This window comes from Canis lupus, chromosome 11 (genome assembly GCF_003254725.2).
Source record: "Canis lupus dingo isolate Sandy chromosome 11, ASM325472v2, whole genome shotgun sequence".
Classification (NCBI taxonomy): domain Eukaryota; kingdom Metazoa; phylum Chordata; class Mammalia; order Carnivora; family Canidae; genus Canis; species Canis lupus.
In genome coordinates this window covers 64,425,436-64,443,877 of record NC_064253.1, presented here as the reverse complement: position 1 = coordinate 64,443,877, position 18,442 = coordinate 64,425,436, and the positions used below count along the sequence as shown (strand labels likewise).

The 18,442-nt window shown below is 43.7% G+C and overlaps 1 protein-coding gene across 9 annotated transcripts in view; it reads right to left on the bottom strand.

Moving 5' to 3' along the window:
- Positions 1 to 18,442, bottom strand: part of PALM2AKAP2 (PALM2 and AKAP2 fusion) — a 460,195-nt gene that overhangs the window by 246,416 nt on the left and 195,337 nt on the right. For all 9 annotated transcript variants that reach the window (XM_049116365.1, XM_025432731.3, XM_025432733.3 and 6 more), the window contains 2 exons: positions 15,543 to 15,623; positions 2,440 to 2,570 (listed from right to left, as the gene is read on the bottom strand). In XM_049116365.1, coding sequence (XP_048972322.1) covers positions 2,440 to 2,570; positions 15,543 to 15,623 — 212 coding nt within the window. The remainder of the gene's footprint in view (positions 1 to 2,439; positions 2,571 to 15,542; positions 15,624 to 18,442) is intronic.

Below are 18,442 nucleotides of genomic sequence, written 5' to 3'. Positions count from 1 at the left end.
AGCAGGACCATGATTGTGGCAGAAGGAAACGCCCTCCGAATCTAGACCCAATCACCCGCATCCCTACCCTTTTAAGCTGCTAGGATTTCTTTCCTCCTGGCTTGGCTATCTGTCTCTTTAGTGGGATCCAAGAGGTTGGCCTGCATACATCAGTGACCTCTTTATTCTGTTGACTCAAAAGATAAAAAGAGATTTTCCTTATTTTTCTGAATATGGTGACGCCCACATGAACAATAAAGTAGCCCTAACTCTTCTAGCTCATTCCCATGGTCAATGTAGTCAAAACTGTCCATGATTTAAGATTGTCTCTCCATGTGATGGTTCATCCCACAGGTAAGGGTTACCACCGTGAGGCCAGAGTAATGGTAAACGTGTACACAAGCCAAAGCAAAACTGCCCATTTGGTGGAAAGATAATGTTTTCTAATGTCATTTTAAAAAAGAAGAAGGAGAATAGGAGAGGTCAGAGAACTAATTTGATCCTATTTTCTAAATCCTTGCTGTCTTCCACCTATAACACCCATGGGATGAAATGAATGAACGTGTGAGGCTCAGTGAGAAAAAATATTCAGGGTTTGAAAAAATGACTTGAAACAACATTTCCTGCCCATCTATACACTGCCTCCCTTCCCATCCAAAGTAGTGAACACTGTGCTCAAGCCACTTGGCTCCTAGGATTTTTGCCAGGTTAGCCTGGAGAATAATCTTCCAGGCTTCCTCTGCCCGGCAGAGCTCCCCTGATATGTGGTATACCCCTCCCCAATTTTTCATCCAACAAATAGTTGTGGAGCTTTCTGCTTTGCACCAGATCTGTCTGTCATGATCATGTAAAACTAGTAAGAAAGAGACCAGAAAATGATGGACCTTTTAACAAGAGTAAAGACAAAGTGATGCTGCTGTATGATATCAACCGTCACTACAGCCAAAAGCACCAGGGACTTGCCCCCTTGGACACTTCCTATGAAACCACTTCTCCCAGTGGCCTTTTCCTCCTCCACTTACGGTCAACATTTTCAATAATCCTTGGCCCCCTCATCTTGTCTAAGACGCGGTCAGCTGAGCCACTTGGGAGGAGAGGAATCTAGAGGCTCAGGACTCATGACTTCATCCTGACCCCTTCCCTTTCTACCTTCTGGGCTTCTGATGGGAAGACCTTTCCCACTTTCTAGAAGTTCTTGTCCTCACGAGCTTGATGCTATTATTTCCAGGACTAAGATTTTCTTCTTCTAATGATATATAGAGATCTATCTATCCAAAGGGGCTGGTAATAGTTTAGCTTTTACCCACTGCGTGCTAAAAAAAAAGTGTGTGTGTGCATATACACATGTATGTGTATATTCACATACATGTATATGTGTATGTCTATGCACAGATGCACAGATGCACATCACATACAAACTTTTTCTTAGCTAGTTTCCCCCACAAGCAAAACTTAGCTAAGCTGCTCTTGAGAACTCTTTAAGGGACATTAGGGTCTAAGCAAATAGGGACTCAGGCCTTCAGGGCTCACGGCCAATTCGTTTTTCTCTCCGGTGACACTACTGGAGTCCCCAGGGACTCACACAGTCCTCATTCACGCCTGGGTCTGAAGGCTGGTAGTGAGGTAGCTCTTACCCTTTATATTCTAAAAGAGCTCGCACCTCAGGAGAAAGAGATGAGGCTCATGAGGCTGACATTTGAGACAGGGTTTGGTGGAATGGGGCGGAGCAGGAGATTTGGTTCTAAGGCATCTCTGATCACCACCTTCCACCCTCATCCCAGATCTCTGGCTAGGTGTCCTGGGACTTGGGACCTGGGACGATGACAGTTTGCAAGTGCAAACCTATATTTTTGCTCCTAAATGAGCCTGGCCACGGGCAGGTCACTTGTCTCCCAGATGGAAACGTTCAGAACCTGGGGGAAAACCATAAAGGAACCCAACTCACCCTCTGAGCCGGCCAAACAGACACTACAAAGCAAGTTTCTAGAGCGCAGGCACATAAATCACGGTGGTGCCCTCCTCATTCAGCCCTTCTATGATTCTAAGACCCCCGGCTACAGTTTCCCCACTTCAGATTTGATCAAATGGAGGAAACAGACCCACTGTAGCAGCAAGGACAGCCAACAGCCTGACTGGTAGGAGGAGAAAGACAAACGCTGGTGGAAGAACTCAAAAGGTGGGCGTTCAGCGAAGGGGCAAGCTGCTTCCAACAGCTCCCTGCTCCAGGAGAACATCACTCTACCAAAGGTCAGTCCAGTACAATAATTCGTACTCAGAGTAATAACTCGGGGTTCTCTGGAAAAGTCTATAAAGGATATCAACATACTCTGTTTAGGAAGACAAATCCCAAGCTCTGGGCAAAGGGGTCAGCACCGAGAAGGGTCCCCTAGAGGACAGCAGTGGTCACTTGCACTGTAAGACCCCAGCAGGGGATGGGGATGGGGGTCAGGAACCACCTACCTCTGAATGTTATCTTCCAGTTGCTTGACTCTGAACTCATCCTCCTCAGACTGCCGCCTCCTGGCTTCCTCCTCTTCGGCAGTTCCAGCCGGGATACCCTGCAGCAGCCATTTTTCCCGGAGCACTTTGGACTGTGGGAATGAGGGAAGAGAACATACTAGATGATACCCTTCAGTCCACAGCATGAGCTCCGCCCCTCATCAGTGTCCACCTGGATTGTTACCTTCGCCTCCTCACTAACTTGGCTCCTGACTTCCCTCGGGCCCAGCCCCTAGAGAGCCACCAGAGGGGTTTATTTCTGCATTTTCTACTATAAAAAGCTGTTGAATACATACAGGACAACAGAAGAAGCAATATAATGAATGCCAGTGTAGGCCATCTAGCTTCACAATGATACAGTCCGCCACATTTTCCCATATTTTTTCACCAGCGCATTTTAAAAGAAATAACAAACATGGGCAGCCCGGGTGGCTCAGCGGTTTAGCACCGCCTTCAGCCCGGGGTGTGATCCTGGAGACCCGGGATCGAGTCCCACATCGGGCTCCCTGCATGGAGCCTGCTTCTCCCTCTGCCTGTGTTTCTGCCTGCCTCTGTGTGTGTGTCTCAAATAAATAAATAAATAAATAAATAAATAAATAAATAAATAAATAAATAAATAAAATCTTTAAAAAGTATTTTTAAGAAATAACAAACATCATGACATTTCACCCATAACTATTTCAGTATGAATCTCTAAAACATAGAGGGCAAAAAATAAATAAATAAATAAAAATAAAATAAAATAAAATAAAACATAGAGGGCATTTTGCTGTGCAAGTACAATTCCATTATATAATTCCTTAAGATCACGCACTATCGAGTCTATCTTAAAATGCTTTATAAAAATTATGTTATGCTTCTTAGAAGCTTTTTAATAATTCCCAACCATCCTCAGCAGTGGTCTCCAAATGGTAGTAAAATCATGTATCAGGCAGCCCAGGTGGCTCAGTGGTTTAGCGCCTGCCTTCAGCCCAGGGCCTAATCCTGGAGACCCAGGATCGAGTCCTACGTCGGGCTCCCTACATGGAGCCTGCTTCTCCCTCTGCCTGTGTCTCTGCCTCTCTCTCTCTCTCTCTCTCTCTTTCTCTGTGTCTCTCATGAATAAATAAATAAATAAAATCTTAAAAAATAATAAAATAATACAATACAATAAAATAAAATAAAATAAAATAAAATAAAATCATGCACCCCATTTGCGCCACTGTACTAATATATTGTGGAGTGAAATAAAAAGGTGGGGTTTTTTTTTTCCTTTTTAGTGGGCTCGACACTAGGCATGGAGCCCAACATGGGGCTTGAACTCTCGACCCTAAGATCAAGACCTGAGCTGAGATCAAGAGTTGGACGCTTAACTGACTGAGTCACCCAGGCACCCCAAAATAAAGAGGTTTTGAGTTTCAGGTCAATAGCTTGGAGGGAGTGATTACTGCTTTGACAAGGGAAATCAAAACAGCATGAAAGAAGGCCTGCTGAAACTCTCTAAAACAAAGAGCCAGGGAAGGAAAGCGTGGGAGGGGATTTTTTTTTTTTTTTTTAATTTGGATTTCCATTACATAGTCCCTAGATGGCAGACGGTGGCTATTGGATATTTGCAGAGGCCTGACCCTGAGCATCACAGCTGAGCATACCCTGGGCAGGTTGGGGGTCATGGGAATGGAGTACATAAGGATGCATCACCGAGTCGGCCAGAAGCAGGGCATGTGGCCAGTTTCAGCCTGGTCCCATAGGGCTATAAAGCCAGTCAACATAGAGTAAGCATGGAGTAAGCACTGGGTTTGCTGGCTGCCGGCCTCACTTAGATCAGAATCTGGTTTGACCTCATCAGACAGGCTGAGCAAGGCAAAGGAAAGGGAGCCTTTATAATGGCTAAGAGCCAGGTTATGCAATTAAACACAATTTACAGAAATGAGAGAGTGGAATCTGTCTGACATTGTGGACACAGAATTCACACTCACTTCAGTTTCCTTTCTGTAGCTCTTATAAGCAACAGACAATTCGAGAGGCTACCATTTTTCTTGAGATTAGGAAATAAGAGCTACTTATTATGAAGCTATAAAATGAGTTACTAAAATTACATTTAGTTATAGTAAGTTAGAATTCATTAACGGTTCTGATTCACCATCCCAACAGAGAAATCCAGCGGCCACACAGGACTATGAAGCCCCTGCTGGATGTACAGCAGCAAGTCCCAATGGCTGGAATTCCTACACTTCTGAACAGGCTTTTTGTTAGCAACACATCAGGGTGGTGTCCAGGTAGCCATGGTTCTCACTGGTGTTATTCTTGGTTTTTAATTATAACTCACTGGTGGATGTCTGTTTGGTTACTCTGGTTACTCTTACCAGTGCATAGAGAAGCGTATTTATAGCACTTGACCTGTGGCTTTCCATTAATCAAAGATGTGAGTCTGTTCATTTGTAAGTTATTCCTGACTCTATGCTAACGTGATTGTAGGCAGGAACTACCCTCACCCCAATAGACTTAAACAGCTATACATCATTGGTAACATGGTGCCTGTGAGTGTATTTACAACTACCACTATGGATAGTGTAAAAAAAAAGTATTTTAAAAATCTCTAGAGCAGGGGATCCCTGGATGGCTCAGCGGTTTAGTGCCTGCCTTGGACCCAGGGCCTGATCCTGGAGATCCAGGATCGAGTCCCACAGGGGGCTTCCTGCATGGAGCCTGCTTCTCCCTCTGCCTGTGTCCCTGCCTCTCTCTCTCTCTGTGTGTGTCTCTCATGAATAAATAAATAAAATCTTAAAAAAAAATAAAAATCTCTAGAGCATTGTTTAATAATATAAAATCATGTGTAAAAGCTCATGGTACAATTTGTTTACATTGGTTGCTCTTCCTTATGGGCTAAATTATGGCCCTCATCCCCCATCAATTCATATGCTGAAGTCCTAACCCCATAAATGTGCCTGTGTTTGGAAATAGGGTCTTTTAAGGTTAAATGAAGTCATTGGGATGGGCTCTAACCCAGCATAACTGGTGTCCTTAGAAGAAGTGGAGCTCAGGACACAGACATGCACAGAAAGAAAACCATGTAACGACACCAGAGGAAGACAGCCATCTCCAATCCAAGGAGAGAGGACCAGAAGAAGATAACCCTACTGCCACCTTGATGTCGGACATCTAGCCTCCAGAATGATGAGAACACAATTTCTGTTGTGTAAGCCACTGTATTTGTTACAGCAGCCCTAGCAAACTACGACATTCTCCAAAGCTCTGTCCCAGAGATGCTTCTCTCCACTGCAAAGTTAAATTGGTTTCTCTTCCTAAGTGGGCTACCAGGAAAAAAATCTGAAACCACTGTTCTCCGCTCAAAATTCCGCAGACATCACGCTCACAGAGAGTGAGAGGCTGGGTCAAGCTGTGGTTAACAGCCTGAGTTCTGGAATCAGTCTTCCACTTACTAGCTGTGTGACCTCAGACAGTCTCATGGACCTCACCATGCCTCACTTTTCTCATCTGTAAAATGGACATGACGACAGAGCCCCGTCCAGGCTTGTCCTGAGAACTGAATGAGTTCATAGGCTAAAAGTGCCGAACCCACACTTAGTTCCAGAGAAATGGAACTGTTCCCCTGGCCTTTCCTCCCTTCATCTGAGAAAGTGCAGGTAAAATGTCACCTGGAAGCCTTCCCCTCTCCCGGTGGCAGGATCCACAGGCTCTCTGCCCTGTGTCATCTAGCAGAGAACATACTCCAGTACGCTCTGGAGTATTTCACACTGTTCTCCAATTCTTTCTTTCTGTGTCTCTCCTCCTCAACACCCCCAGCTCCTCAAAGGCTGGGACTGTTCTTCATTCGCCTTTGGATTTCATTGCTGCACCTAGCCCAGTATCAGGGAATGGATGAATAAATGGGTGAACTGGAAAATCCTGACTTTCTGTCACTCTAATTACTCGGGAGAGGGTGTGTGTCACACTTCCACAGTGCTCCCTGAGCTGAAATGTTTGATACTCCCCTAGTTCAACCCAGAGAGGGTAAAAACCCTATTAGGATTTTGGGAGACAGATCTACTGGCTACCTTGGTCTTGGTGTGTGGACCCTTCTGGAAAGGCAGCCATGGCACCATGGCACAGACCGAGCTTTCTCTGCCCCAGCAGGGATGCTCTGCAGCTGGGGCTTCTTGAAACATGACACCGTGGCTGCTCCTGGAAATGTGGTCTCAGTTCTTCCCACTGTGCTTCCTACCACCAAGGAAAGGGTCTAGCCCCTCATTTCTGGCTGATTTAGCCCTAAGCATCCATCAGCACTTCTGACAAAAGCAGCCTGGTGACCATGAACACCGAAAGTACATGTGCCCTTGGATCTGTCTCTTCTCTGGATAAGGCAGTGATGTCGCCAAAACATCCCCAACAGCTGGAGCCAAGAAGAGAGACTAACAAAACAAGACATTCGCTAAAGCATTTGGACATCACAAAAACAGAAAAGGAAAGTTGATTTTTTTTTCACTTGGCTGAAAGTAATTCTGCTAGGGCAACACGCCAATTCAAATACATTTACCACCAAATCCCTACCCCAGATCCCCTCCTGTTGTCTCTGAGGGTCAGCTGTGTCAGGGCCTTGTAATATAATGCATTTGCTCATTCTGATCACACATGCCCATCAAACGCACCTGTTTCCCTATACTGTTCTGGCCCTTATTGGCTGCCTGAGTATTCCAGAGACAAGTGACAGGCAAGGCACAGCAGAAGTGAAAACTAAAAATAAAACCTTTTTTTTAAAGATTTTATTTATTTATCCATGAGAGACACAGAGAGAGAGAGAGAGAGACAGACAGACAGACAGACAGACGGACACAGGCAGAGGGAGAAGCAGGCTCCATGCAGAGAGCCTGATCTGGGACTCGATCCCTGGTCTCCAGGATCGGGTCCTGGGCTGAAGGTGGCACTAAACTGCTGAGCCAGCTGGGCTGCCCAACCTTTCATTTTTTATGTGCAAACAACATATAGCAAAAAAAAAAAAAAAAAAAGCATCATAGCTTACAGGTATTAACTATCAAACTATCAAACTTCACATTTGTCCATTGGATGCAACTCTGAAGAGTCAAGACAAGGGAGGAGCAGAGAGCTGGCAGTGGGTAAAGGGAGCCATGGCAGGGGCTCCTGAAGAGTAGGATGGAGACCCTCGGGTTCATCTGGCTCTTGCTCTACAGGTCTGTCCAGCTTTGGAAAACAAAAGGAGAACAAGGCCCTTCACATGACCGTAGGCATAAGGTTTACCAGGAAAGCTTCCTAAAGCACAGATTCCCACCCGAACCCCTAGAGATGTTGATAGGGCCTAGGAATCTGAATGGTAATAAGCTCCCACATTGACACTGTCAATGATGCTGCTGGTCCACGGACCACAATGTGACTAGCCCCGCATGAGAACCTGTGACTATCCAAATGCCTGGAGATGCGTAAGCTTTCCCACTGGCTAGCCAAACACTGATCCGACAAGAAGCTCATCATCCTCACACAAACCTGTCTCTCCTCCTGCATCCCCATCTCAGGAGCAGTGGTGTCCCCATCCATTCCCTATGCTCCAGACACACTGCCAGGCCCTGAGGACACTGCTCTGGAAGACAGGCAAGTCCCCAGTATCACTGAGCTTTTGTCCCAATAAACAAGGATGCAAGATCATTTCAGACTGCGATACACCCATGGCAGGAGGTAGGCAGGACAGTATTTCAAACAGGGACCCGCAGAGGACATTTGAGGTGGGAAAAGCTGAGATCTGAGATCCGAGGCAGGGAATTTCAGGTGGGAGAGGCTGGCAAGTGTAATAGCCCAGATGTGGGGCAGGGTTTAGCGTGTTTGTGAACCAGACAGAATGACAAGTGGCTGGACTACAGTGAGTGGGGGTGGGGAAGAGGCTAGCATAAGTTGGAGATGGAGAGGACGGCAGGGGCCAGATTAGGCAGGGTCCTGCAGACTTGCTAAGGAGTGTGGCATTTGTACTAAGCACCATAGGAAGAGAACAGATTGGCAGGGACAGAATTACAAAGTATGAGTGGTTGGATCCTCTTACACAATCAGGGGAGAGAAAATGTTAGCTTAAAACAGAGGAGCAGCAGAAGAAATGGAAGGTGTGAGGTGCATTTTAGAGGTAGAGTCAATGTGACTTGCTGATAGCTTAGATCTGGGAGATGAGGGAAAGGGTGGGATTAAAGATGACATAGATATTTGATTTGAGCAAAAGGGTGGATGGTGGTCTCAACACCTGGAAATTGGAAGGACTAGAGGAAGAACAAGCACTAGAAGAGCAGAAAACCAAAACTTCTATTCACGCCCTGAATAGAAGCGTGGGCATGTGTGTGTGGAAGTGACACCCATCTAAGTGGACATGTCAGGAAAACAGCTGAATACAAGAGCCTGGAGTTCAGGGGCCATCAGGGCTGAAGACACCAATTTGGGGGTCATTGGTACATAAATGATATTTGAAGCCACGGTATTGAATGATGATGGTGTGATGCTGATGATAATTCTTACAGCTCTTGCTCTTTTAAGTGCCTTATATATAAATTCACTAAACATTCACCAAAATCCCACATGATAAGTGCTAATGTTAAGTAATTAACCCAGGGGCACCCATTTAGTAAGGCGTGGCTCTGAGATTTAAAGCCAAATGGTGCACTCTGGCTAAGATCCCCAAGAACCCTCTTTTTCTCAGATAGGATTTATAAAACAGTCAGGCACCGCTGACCTACCCCCCAACTCGGATAACTCCTCTCCAGCTTCTCTGACAGTGGGCTCCTCTCCCACTCATCCCTGGGTTCCCACAGCCAGGTGCTCTACCTTTACACGTCCACAATGGCTGACATGCAAGCTTATAGTTGGTGATAATAAGAACCTGTTGAATGAATAAATTATTGAAAAACCATGCACAAGCACTGTATTTTAGCAAATATAAAATCTCAGGCTATTAATCTTAGATTATTCATCTTAGACTATTATTAGAGATCATCCAAGCAAAATGTTTCTCCCAGCTTCACTGAGGTACAACTGACAAATAAAATTGTAAATATTTAAAGGGGCAACATGATTATGCAAACTTTTTAAATCTACAGGTAAGGTACCTGATGTTAGACAACTTCTCAAGGTGATCCAGGTAAGCAATGAGGACTGTCTGTGTGGTGGTCGGTGGTGAGGAATGGGCAGTGGGAGATAAGTTGGGACTAGTCAGTCTCCAAATTTTTTTGTTTGTAATTTTTATAAAGTCATATCCACCAATCTTTTTACTTTATATTTCTGGCTTTGATGTAATAATTACATAAAGCTTCCTCGTTCTAAGAGTATGAAAATATGTACCTGTGAGTTTGCATTTTCCTCCTGTAATCTGGCTCAAGCCACACTGGCTGTGTTGGTGGATGATGTCGGGAATCGGGGAAATTCAGCCTTCTACTAGAAAATGGCTTACAACGTGTGGCAGTAGCTGTGTTGTGTTCTTGATCATCTGTGTTATCCCTGTTCTTCTCCTTCCCTGGGATACTTCCCTTCCTCCCCACCCACTCCTGGTAAGATCTTGGTTTGGTGTTTAGTTTTGTTACATGATTTCAGTCCACAAAGAAGCCAACCCCAAACTTCTGATAGAAGAAACCAAGTTGTAACTTCTACTCAAGCTCTGTTTACAGGGCCAGTGGGGACATGATGGGGAAAAGGGGGAGATGTAAAAGTTCCTTCACACTGTGTACCCTGCCTGTCTATTCAATATTTTATAATTTGAAATTGGCCTTTCACACATACTAATAACCAAGGGAAGTCTAAAATCAGTGCTAAAGGTTCACAATAGTGAGAGACACTGTAACATGTTTGCAGCAAGACCTCTGGTACCTTCAGGCTATATAGCAAATGACCTTGGTGGGTTGACAATAAATATCTCACAGGGTCACAATTCAGTCTTTGATTTTTTTTTCCCATTCAATCTTCTTGAAAGAAAAGGCTGTGGTTTTTAAAATATAATGACAGTTTTTATAGCTTGGATTAGAAAAAAACTCTAGTCAGGGTTCCCTGCTCATGAATAAATCATTCAAAGGCAGCCTATGTATTGAAGATATGATATTAGCAATTTGATTCTGACAGTGCTGACTCGGTCATACAAACCTTTATAAATGTGACAGTTCCAAAGGGATTTATGCGGCAATACATACTGCATGCCTATTCTTGCTAGGGCCTTGGACTGACCAATAAAATAGACAAATCTCTGGTAATTCAACCAAGAGCGCAAAGGGAATATTAAATATAGTCTGTCTTGTATACTATAATACTTGATTTATTTTGTAAACTCACATTATCACAAGTCACATAATAAAAACAATAAAAATAAATAATTGTTTCCATGGAATAAAAAGCCAAGACAATCTTTCAGTAGAGGAAAAATGATGGCTCTTGCCTTATGACAGATTATTAATACATATTATATATTAAATAGCTAGAGGGACTAAATGAGGATGGTATTGGCACAGGAGTGGCAGATTCATGGCATAAGAAGAATCCGCAAATGGTGAACTCAAGTATAAGGGAAAACTATGTATATGATAAAGAAGACATTTAAGTCAGTGAGGAAAAAGATGATTTCATCAATAAATCACATTGAGGCAACTGGCTCACCATCAGTAAAAAGCAAAGTCATTCCTATCTTATTTTATATAGAAAAATAAATTATAGATGCGTTAAGATTACTGAAGGACGGGAAACCTCATAGGTAAGTGTGTGAGATGTTCTTTGCAAGAACCATAACAAAGTCAGAAGCCATAAAGCAAAAGAAAGTTAGATGTAGTGTCACAAATATTGCAACGCTTTGTATGAGAATTTATTTATTTTAGATTTTATTTATTTCTTTGAGAGAGAGAAAGAGCATGCATGAGCGGGGCAGAGGGAGTGAGAGGCAGAAGCAGGTTCCCTGTTGAGCAGGGACCGTGACATGGGGCTTGATCCCAGGACACTGGGATCATGACCTGAGCCGAAGGCAGATGCTAGACCAACTGAGCCACCCAGGTGGCCCTTTTATGAGAATTTAAAATAGCCCATATAACTAAAATCAAAAAAAAGAGGTAAAGATGAATATATTTTGGACCTGAATGTTAATACCATTTCATTTTACTCACCAGTTGATAAGGTCTGTGAACAAGAGTCACACAGCTTAATCCATAAAAATACACTAGAGAAAAAGCATAGAAGGATATACCTCCATGTGAGCTTCATCTGGGTGACAAGTACACAGTTGATATTTTTTTCTTTTATATTTTCGTGTACTTTAAAATTTGCTTTTGCAATGATTGTGCATTCCTTCCTTTTACAATCAGCAAAAATAATTCACCATTAAAATTGTTTACTGGTCTCATATGTGAGCACTTCTTGGAAATTCTTACATCATAAATATTAGGTACTAAATATAGCTAAGAATCCTGTAAAAGGAAATCTGAGATTAATTGGGCGAGGACTTCAAAGTACTTGGAGGTTTCCTAGTCACTGGAGTGTAGCAGCTCTTTCAAGATCTCATACTTGGGCCTTTCATTGCATTGCAGAATTTGTTTATTATCCATCTATAAAGTAACAATATTTTTATTATGTGGTATAGCTCACTGCATAGCCCTCCACATCACAATTACCAAGAATATTAAATAAGTATTGGGGCACCTGGGTGGCTCAGTGGTTGAGTGTCTGCCTTTGGCTCAAGTCATGATTCCAGGGTCCTGGGATCAAGCCTTGCATTGGGCTCCCTGCCAGGTGGGAGCCTGCTTCTCCCTCCCGCTTGGGCTCTCTCTCTCTCCAGTAAATAAATAATATCCTTTAAAAAGAAGAAGAAGAAGAAGAAGAAGGAGAAGGAGAAGGAGAAGGAGAAGGAGAAGAAGAAGAAGCAACAAAACTGTTGTCTTGCATTCTATTCATTTGCTTTGACAAGAGACCATAAATTTATCTAAATAATTCATATCTCACTGCATGAGAATAAGTGTCCATAGACGATATGACAGTGAGAATTATATCTTCATAACTACAAAATCTAATTCTTGTGCCTTTCCATTTAACTTTGCACTAAGCATATATTATTTTTTTGAGCAGCATCTCCGGTTTTATAAATTAGTGAAATATATATTAAGACATATTTCTTAATATTTTCTACTTCAAGGGACTACCAATAATCAATTATGCTTCCACATGGTCTAAATTTTCAGGAGTCCATGAAAGCACAACTCGAGTAAACAGACAATGATGATGGTAATTGGCATCTCTCTAAACAAATTACTCAAAATGGAAATTTTCACTTGAAGAAAACAGTGAGCTGGAGAAGACTTGGTTTTAAAGGCAGACAAGCCCTAGGGTTCAACCAAGGCTCCCTCACTTAGAGTCTCTATGTTCTTGGGCAAATCACTTGACCTCATGAGTTTGTTTCCTCACGGAGAGACAGGGAAAATAATATTTACCTTGTGGCCGTTATTGAGGGGATGTATTTAAAGTACCTGGCACATATTAGGCCCTCAAAAAAATGATGATTATCAAGGATGGACAAGGGGATGACAAGGCTGCCATGCTGCCAGGAGAAAACTGGCTGAGTCCCTACCAAGAGGTTCACAGAGGTACTATAACCTCAATGAATTTACTACCATCCAGGGGTGAGGCTGCCAAGCTCAAAACTGAATGATCACAGGGAAGATGACTCACGCTATTCAAGTTCAGTCAACAGCTAACTGATTGAAAGTAGAACATATTCTTTTCTGGTGCTTGAATGATCATGCCTCTCAGTCAGGCACCACCAAAATAACTCAGTTGTTTTTTTAGGAATAATGGACTCAGAACAAAGAGAGGCAAAGATTCATGAAAGAAGTTTCACCTGAGCAGAGGTGGGACCTGATGACACTCCTCACCTGACCTCAGACCACACCTCACCAGAGCATAGAAACTTGGTATCTGCCAGAGGTGGAGTCTTTCTCTGGAAAAGTACCAGATAAACCACCTTTGGGGCCTCTGAGGTTTTTTTGGTTTTGTTTTCATTGTTCAAGGCTAGCGATCCACCCTCGTTCTGTCTACCTGGGCTTTCCCCAAAGAGAGAAAATTACAATCCACTGGTCTCCACTTCTTAAATTACCATCACTTCCAGTCCTTTCTCTGCAGGTTATAGGAAGATTACTTAGGTGAAAGTGCTGGATGTTCCCTGAGATAGCGAATTTTACCAGGATAACCATAAAGAACTATCTGATTCCCTTGTTTCCAAGACTTGTTTCCAAGTCTTGGAAGGAGTCTCACTGTTTCCATATGCAATAATACTAAGTCCTTTTTATTGCTATTTCTGTTAATTGGATGGATGGATGGATACATGGATGGATAGATCCATTAATGGATGGATACATGGATGGATATTGTGCTGGAAATCAGCAACGAATGAGAGTCCTGGGTATCTTATTTGGCCCAGGGTAAGAAATGGGACAAAAGAAATTTAATCTTCTGACATATATGTTTTGCAAGGAATGCAAAAGCAAAGAACTACGTTAATTTTAAAGAGGAGTGGGGCTCTCTAGTCAAAAAGCCTCTCATTTTTTCAGTCCTCTTCATAAAAAAAAAAAAAAAAGCCACCTTTAACTGAGAATTCACTGAGGTTTTAGTACATTTTGGTCTCTTGTAAGGAGTTGACTGTACTCGGAGCCAGAGTCCCAGCTTTGTCCAGATTGACCTTGAAAAATTCACTTGGTTCTATTAAGTGTTTTTAAGTCCCTCTCTCTGTAGGAAGAAAATAGTAACTTTAGGTCTCAATGCTTCCTCGGAAATGTTGTAAGGAGGGAATAATAGCATATGGGATATACTGTAAGCTCTTAATGGATTTACAAGAGCAAAGATAAATGGGCAATATTCTCATTACCATGCTGCTTTTCTTCCTTTCAAACACATTTCTCTGGTTAAAGTTGATAGTAAACTGATAAATATGCTAAGCAGATTTAGGTCATGCTGCTGTTTGAAACCAACTTGCTGATAATTCTGCTCCTAACGATTCAGTTAGCACAATCCCATCTTCCAGAGAAGAAAGGGAAATACAATCATAAAGACTCATCTTGTTTAAAAGAATCTATATTATCCACACCTAGCATCACCCTGAAAGTCAGCCCCACCTTCCCAACCAGCCCTCTGAGCAATGCAAATCTGTACATGAATGTCACAGCAACTTGAGGTGAGCAGGAGAAGGTTTTCCTAAAAAAGCCCAGAGCAGTAGAAGGCATGCAGCAACTCCCAGATGGCCACTGGAATGTGTTCACAATATTCTGCAAGCCTGCAGAAAGCAACATTCTGTAGCCTGTGGAGTCCTGGTGACAGTGACAGAGCTTTCTCGTGGGCTGTAATCAATTATGATGCTTAAGTGCTTATGTTTCAAAGAAAAATAAATAAATAAACATCTCTCTCTCTCTCTCTCTCTCTCTCTCTCTCTCTCTTTCTCTGTGTGTGTGTGTGTGTGTGTGTGTGCAATGGAGACTCAACTAAATCAGATCATTTCAGTGCCATCTTTTGACCAACTGCTCGTTCGGAGACAGAACACTTCCAAAATCGTGCAAGTAGGAATAAAACGAATGAATCATCGGAAACACACAGGGTTGTTGCTCTTTGGATCAGAGCACGGCGCTTTCACCTCCCTCTTCTCCATCTCAGAAAGAAAATATTAAGGTTTTTAATCTCTAAAAGAACACGATGTCCAATGTGTCCCTTGGAACCTCGGAACAAACACACACACACACACGGCACCTCCTGCGCTGGAGAGGCAGCCCCGGAACACTGCCTCACCCACCATGTGGAAATTCTCATCCGATTTCTATATATAACCACCACATTTCACATGCACACACCAGCCCCCAAACCCGTCCCCATGCACACTATAATCGCATCATGCTCGCAGAAACTGGAATGCTGTAACAATGCCCTGAATTTGAAAAATGCACAAGAGAAGCCAAGAGGTGGCTTTCCTGATGGAACGAGAAAGGGCTCGTGCAGTCGGCGGCAGTGCCTTCACGCCAGGGCGGGCTCGGCCCCGCTCTCCGGAGTGTGACCTGCATGTCTAATGCTGGAACAGGTTCCTGGGATCAGCCACTTACCTTGCAATGCTGCAGCAGGAGTATCTGCTCGTCGAGCTCTTGCCGCTTGCCTTCTATTTCAGTCTGCCTCTTTCTTTTTTCCTTGAAAATAAAGAGAGAGAGGCTGTAAGAGTAGGTGGGTGTTGGCTCCCAGAATCTTAAGGCCGGAAGCAGCAGCAGCAGCACACATCTGGAGACACACTTCCAGAGATGCTGGGCACACACGCAGTGTCACCTGCCCCTCCGCCTCCAGCGGCTTTCTCCCCACCTGCCTGCTGTGGGCTCGGCGAGTGGGAGAGTCTCCTCCGTCAGCCGGGCTGCAGCAATTTCATCCAGAAGAAAAGGCGGTTTCCACACACACACACACACACACTCACACATGCACACACTCACAGAGTCATGTTCTATGCAGTGCTAATTTGGAGACAAAGAATCAAAATGTCTCAATCGAAAAGATGAGGTTGTTATAAACTGCAAATACGACAGAATGAAACCATGGGGATTCGAGGAGGGTTAGCTTTCTTTCATCAAAATCACAGATGCAAAGGATCTAACACAATTCCCAATCTCGTAGGACAAATCATCCCGTTGGACATCACAAACAATGCAAATGCGATGGGTGGTCTTTGCTGAAACGAGTCTGGGGGGGCTGGAGGGGGGAGCAGTGCATGTGGGCGGGGCTCACTGAGGTTATGTTAAACCTGAAATCTGAAGTTGGTCCGCCCGCATCCGACTCCCAGCTCTGCCGTTTGCTACCTGTGTGACCCCTGGCAAGTTCTTATACCTCCCTGGGTCTAGACTCTCACACAAAGAGATCATAATTTGTACCTAGACCAGATGCTTGGGGCATGGATTAAATGAGATGATCATGTAAAGGACTCGGAACAATGGCCTGGCACGTAGTACACGCTCAATAAATGTTATTTGTTATTATACTTATTGCCACATGCTTACTTCTAGGTAATGCCTAGACACTGGCTCTAAAGGGACGTAAATCCCCCCTATTGGGATCATAACCTTTCCCCTGGAGTGCACACTTAATGCTTTCCTTCTCCATACTTCTCAGATGCAGACAATAGACATCCTATAAATGGGATTGATTTAAGAACAGAAAGGCCTGCCTTTAATGATAGCTTGCTTGTTCCATGTTTAATTTCCAAAGTGCACAGTGGGGAGGTCTGCTGGGACATTTACTGCCCTGGATTATTTTCCTTTATTCACATATGCAGGGAGAAACTTGCTAGACAGACATAGTGGCATGCTACAAAACGACAGCCAAATCCTGGAGAGGACAATAATGTGGAAGGCTGGCTGGGGTGCTCTGTATTAACAGAAGCCTTTATTTTACGGAGTTGCCGTGTCTGGGGATGTGCCGGCACCACTGCTATTCAAGCCAACGTAGCAATGATTTGGGTTATAACCAAGTTCTTCTGTGTGATGCCCAGACTGTTAAGAAATGTTAGTTTATAATCTCCAGACATTAGGAGACACAATATCCGAGTCAAGGACATAACCTCCCTGCCAAAGGGAGGCCCGAGGACCTACCAGTTACCAAACAACTCCAATCAGTGGTGCATTATGGATGCTCCCAGAGTACATCTAAGAACATATAATATATGACAGTGGATGGAAAATGAGGCCTAATGATAAGAGCCCACTTATCCAGTCCCTCAGAGGTGCCACATGATAAAGCAAGGACCTCGGGAACCAGCCACTATCTCTATATCCTGGGGCTCCTCAAGAGTAGGCTTACTGGACTTTAACGTTCACTCCCACTGGCTATCAAGACATATAGGTGTCCACATTTAAATCCAGAACCCATCTAGTGTGTCACAGACACAAGATGCAGATGACATGGTGCTTTCATACATGTTAACTGAGTGCTACGTGTTTGCTATAGATGGAACACTGGTGTCCTCCCCCAAAATTCATACATTGAAACCCAATCCCCAAAGGGATGGTAATTAGGAGGTGGGGACCTTTGGGAGGTGATTACATGGAGCCCTGGCTGAATGGGATTAGTGCCCTTATATGAGAAATCTCAGAGTATTCTTTTGCTCCTTCTGTCATGTAAGGACGCAGTGAAAAGACAGTTGTCTCCGAACGAGGAAGCAGGCCCCCACCAGACACTGAATTTGCCAGTGCCTTGATCTTGGGCTTCCCAACTTTCAGAATTGTGGGAAGCAAACTCCTGGTGTATATAATGCACTCAGTCTATGGTATTTTGTTAAAGAAACCTCAATGCACTAAGCCAGTGTTCTAATTACATGCCTGGTCATTTTGCAAACCTGGGTTTTCCCACCTCTGGGTCTTTGTTCATATAGAAAAGCCTCACTTCAGATTTGCCCGCCATGATACGAATGAACTATGCCTCAAATAGAAAAAATATTACCGATGGTACAGGCAGTGAACCTTAAATGCCCAAGGAGTAGATTCATTGGTGGTCACTGTGAACAGACATGATCATGAAAGATGCAGGTTTTAAGTTGGTTCATTAAGAATGGGTAGGAACTGGGGCACCTAAGTGGCTTAGTGGTTGAGCATCTACCTTTGGCTCAGGGTACGATTCCAGGGGTCCCAGGATAGAGTCCTGCATCGGGCTCCCCGCAGGGAGCCTGCTTCTCCCTCTGCCTGTATCTCTGCCTCTCTCTCTCTCTTTCTGTGACTCTCATGAATAAATAAATAAAATCTTAAAAAAAAGAATGGGTTGGAATTAGACAGATATAAATTAATGAGCAGCACATTCCAGGAAAAGGAATTGTGTGAACAAGGGTAGAAACTTACTGCACATTCCAGGGACAATGAGGAGGGAAATTCAACTGAAGTGTAGGGCTTGCTCTTTGGAATAGAAATCAATGATTCAAAAGATTGGCTAGGATGAGACTATCGAGGACCCTGAATGCCAGGCCAAGAAGTTTGGA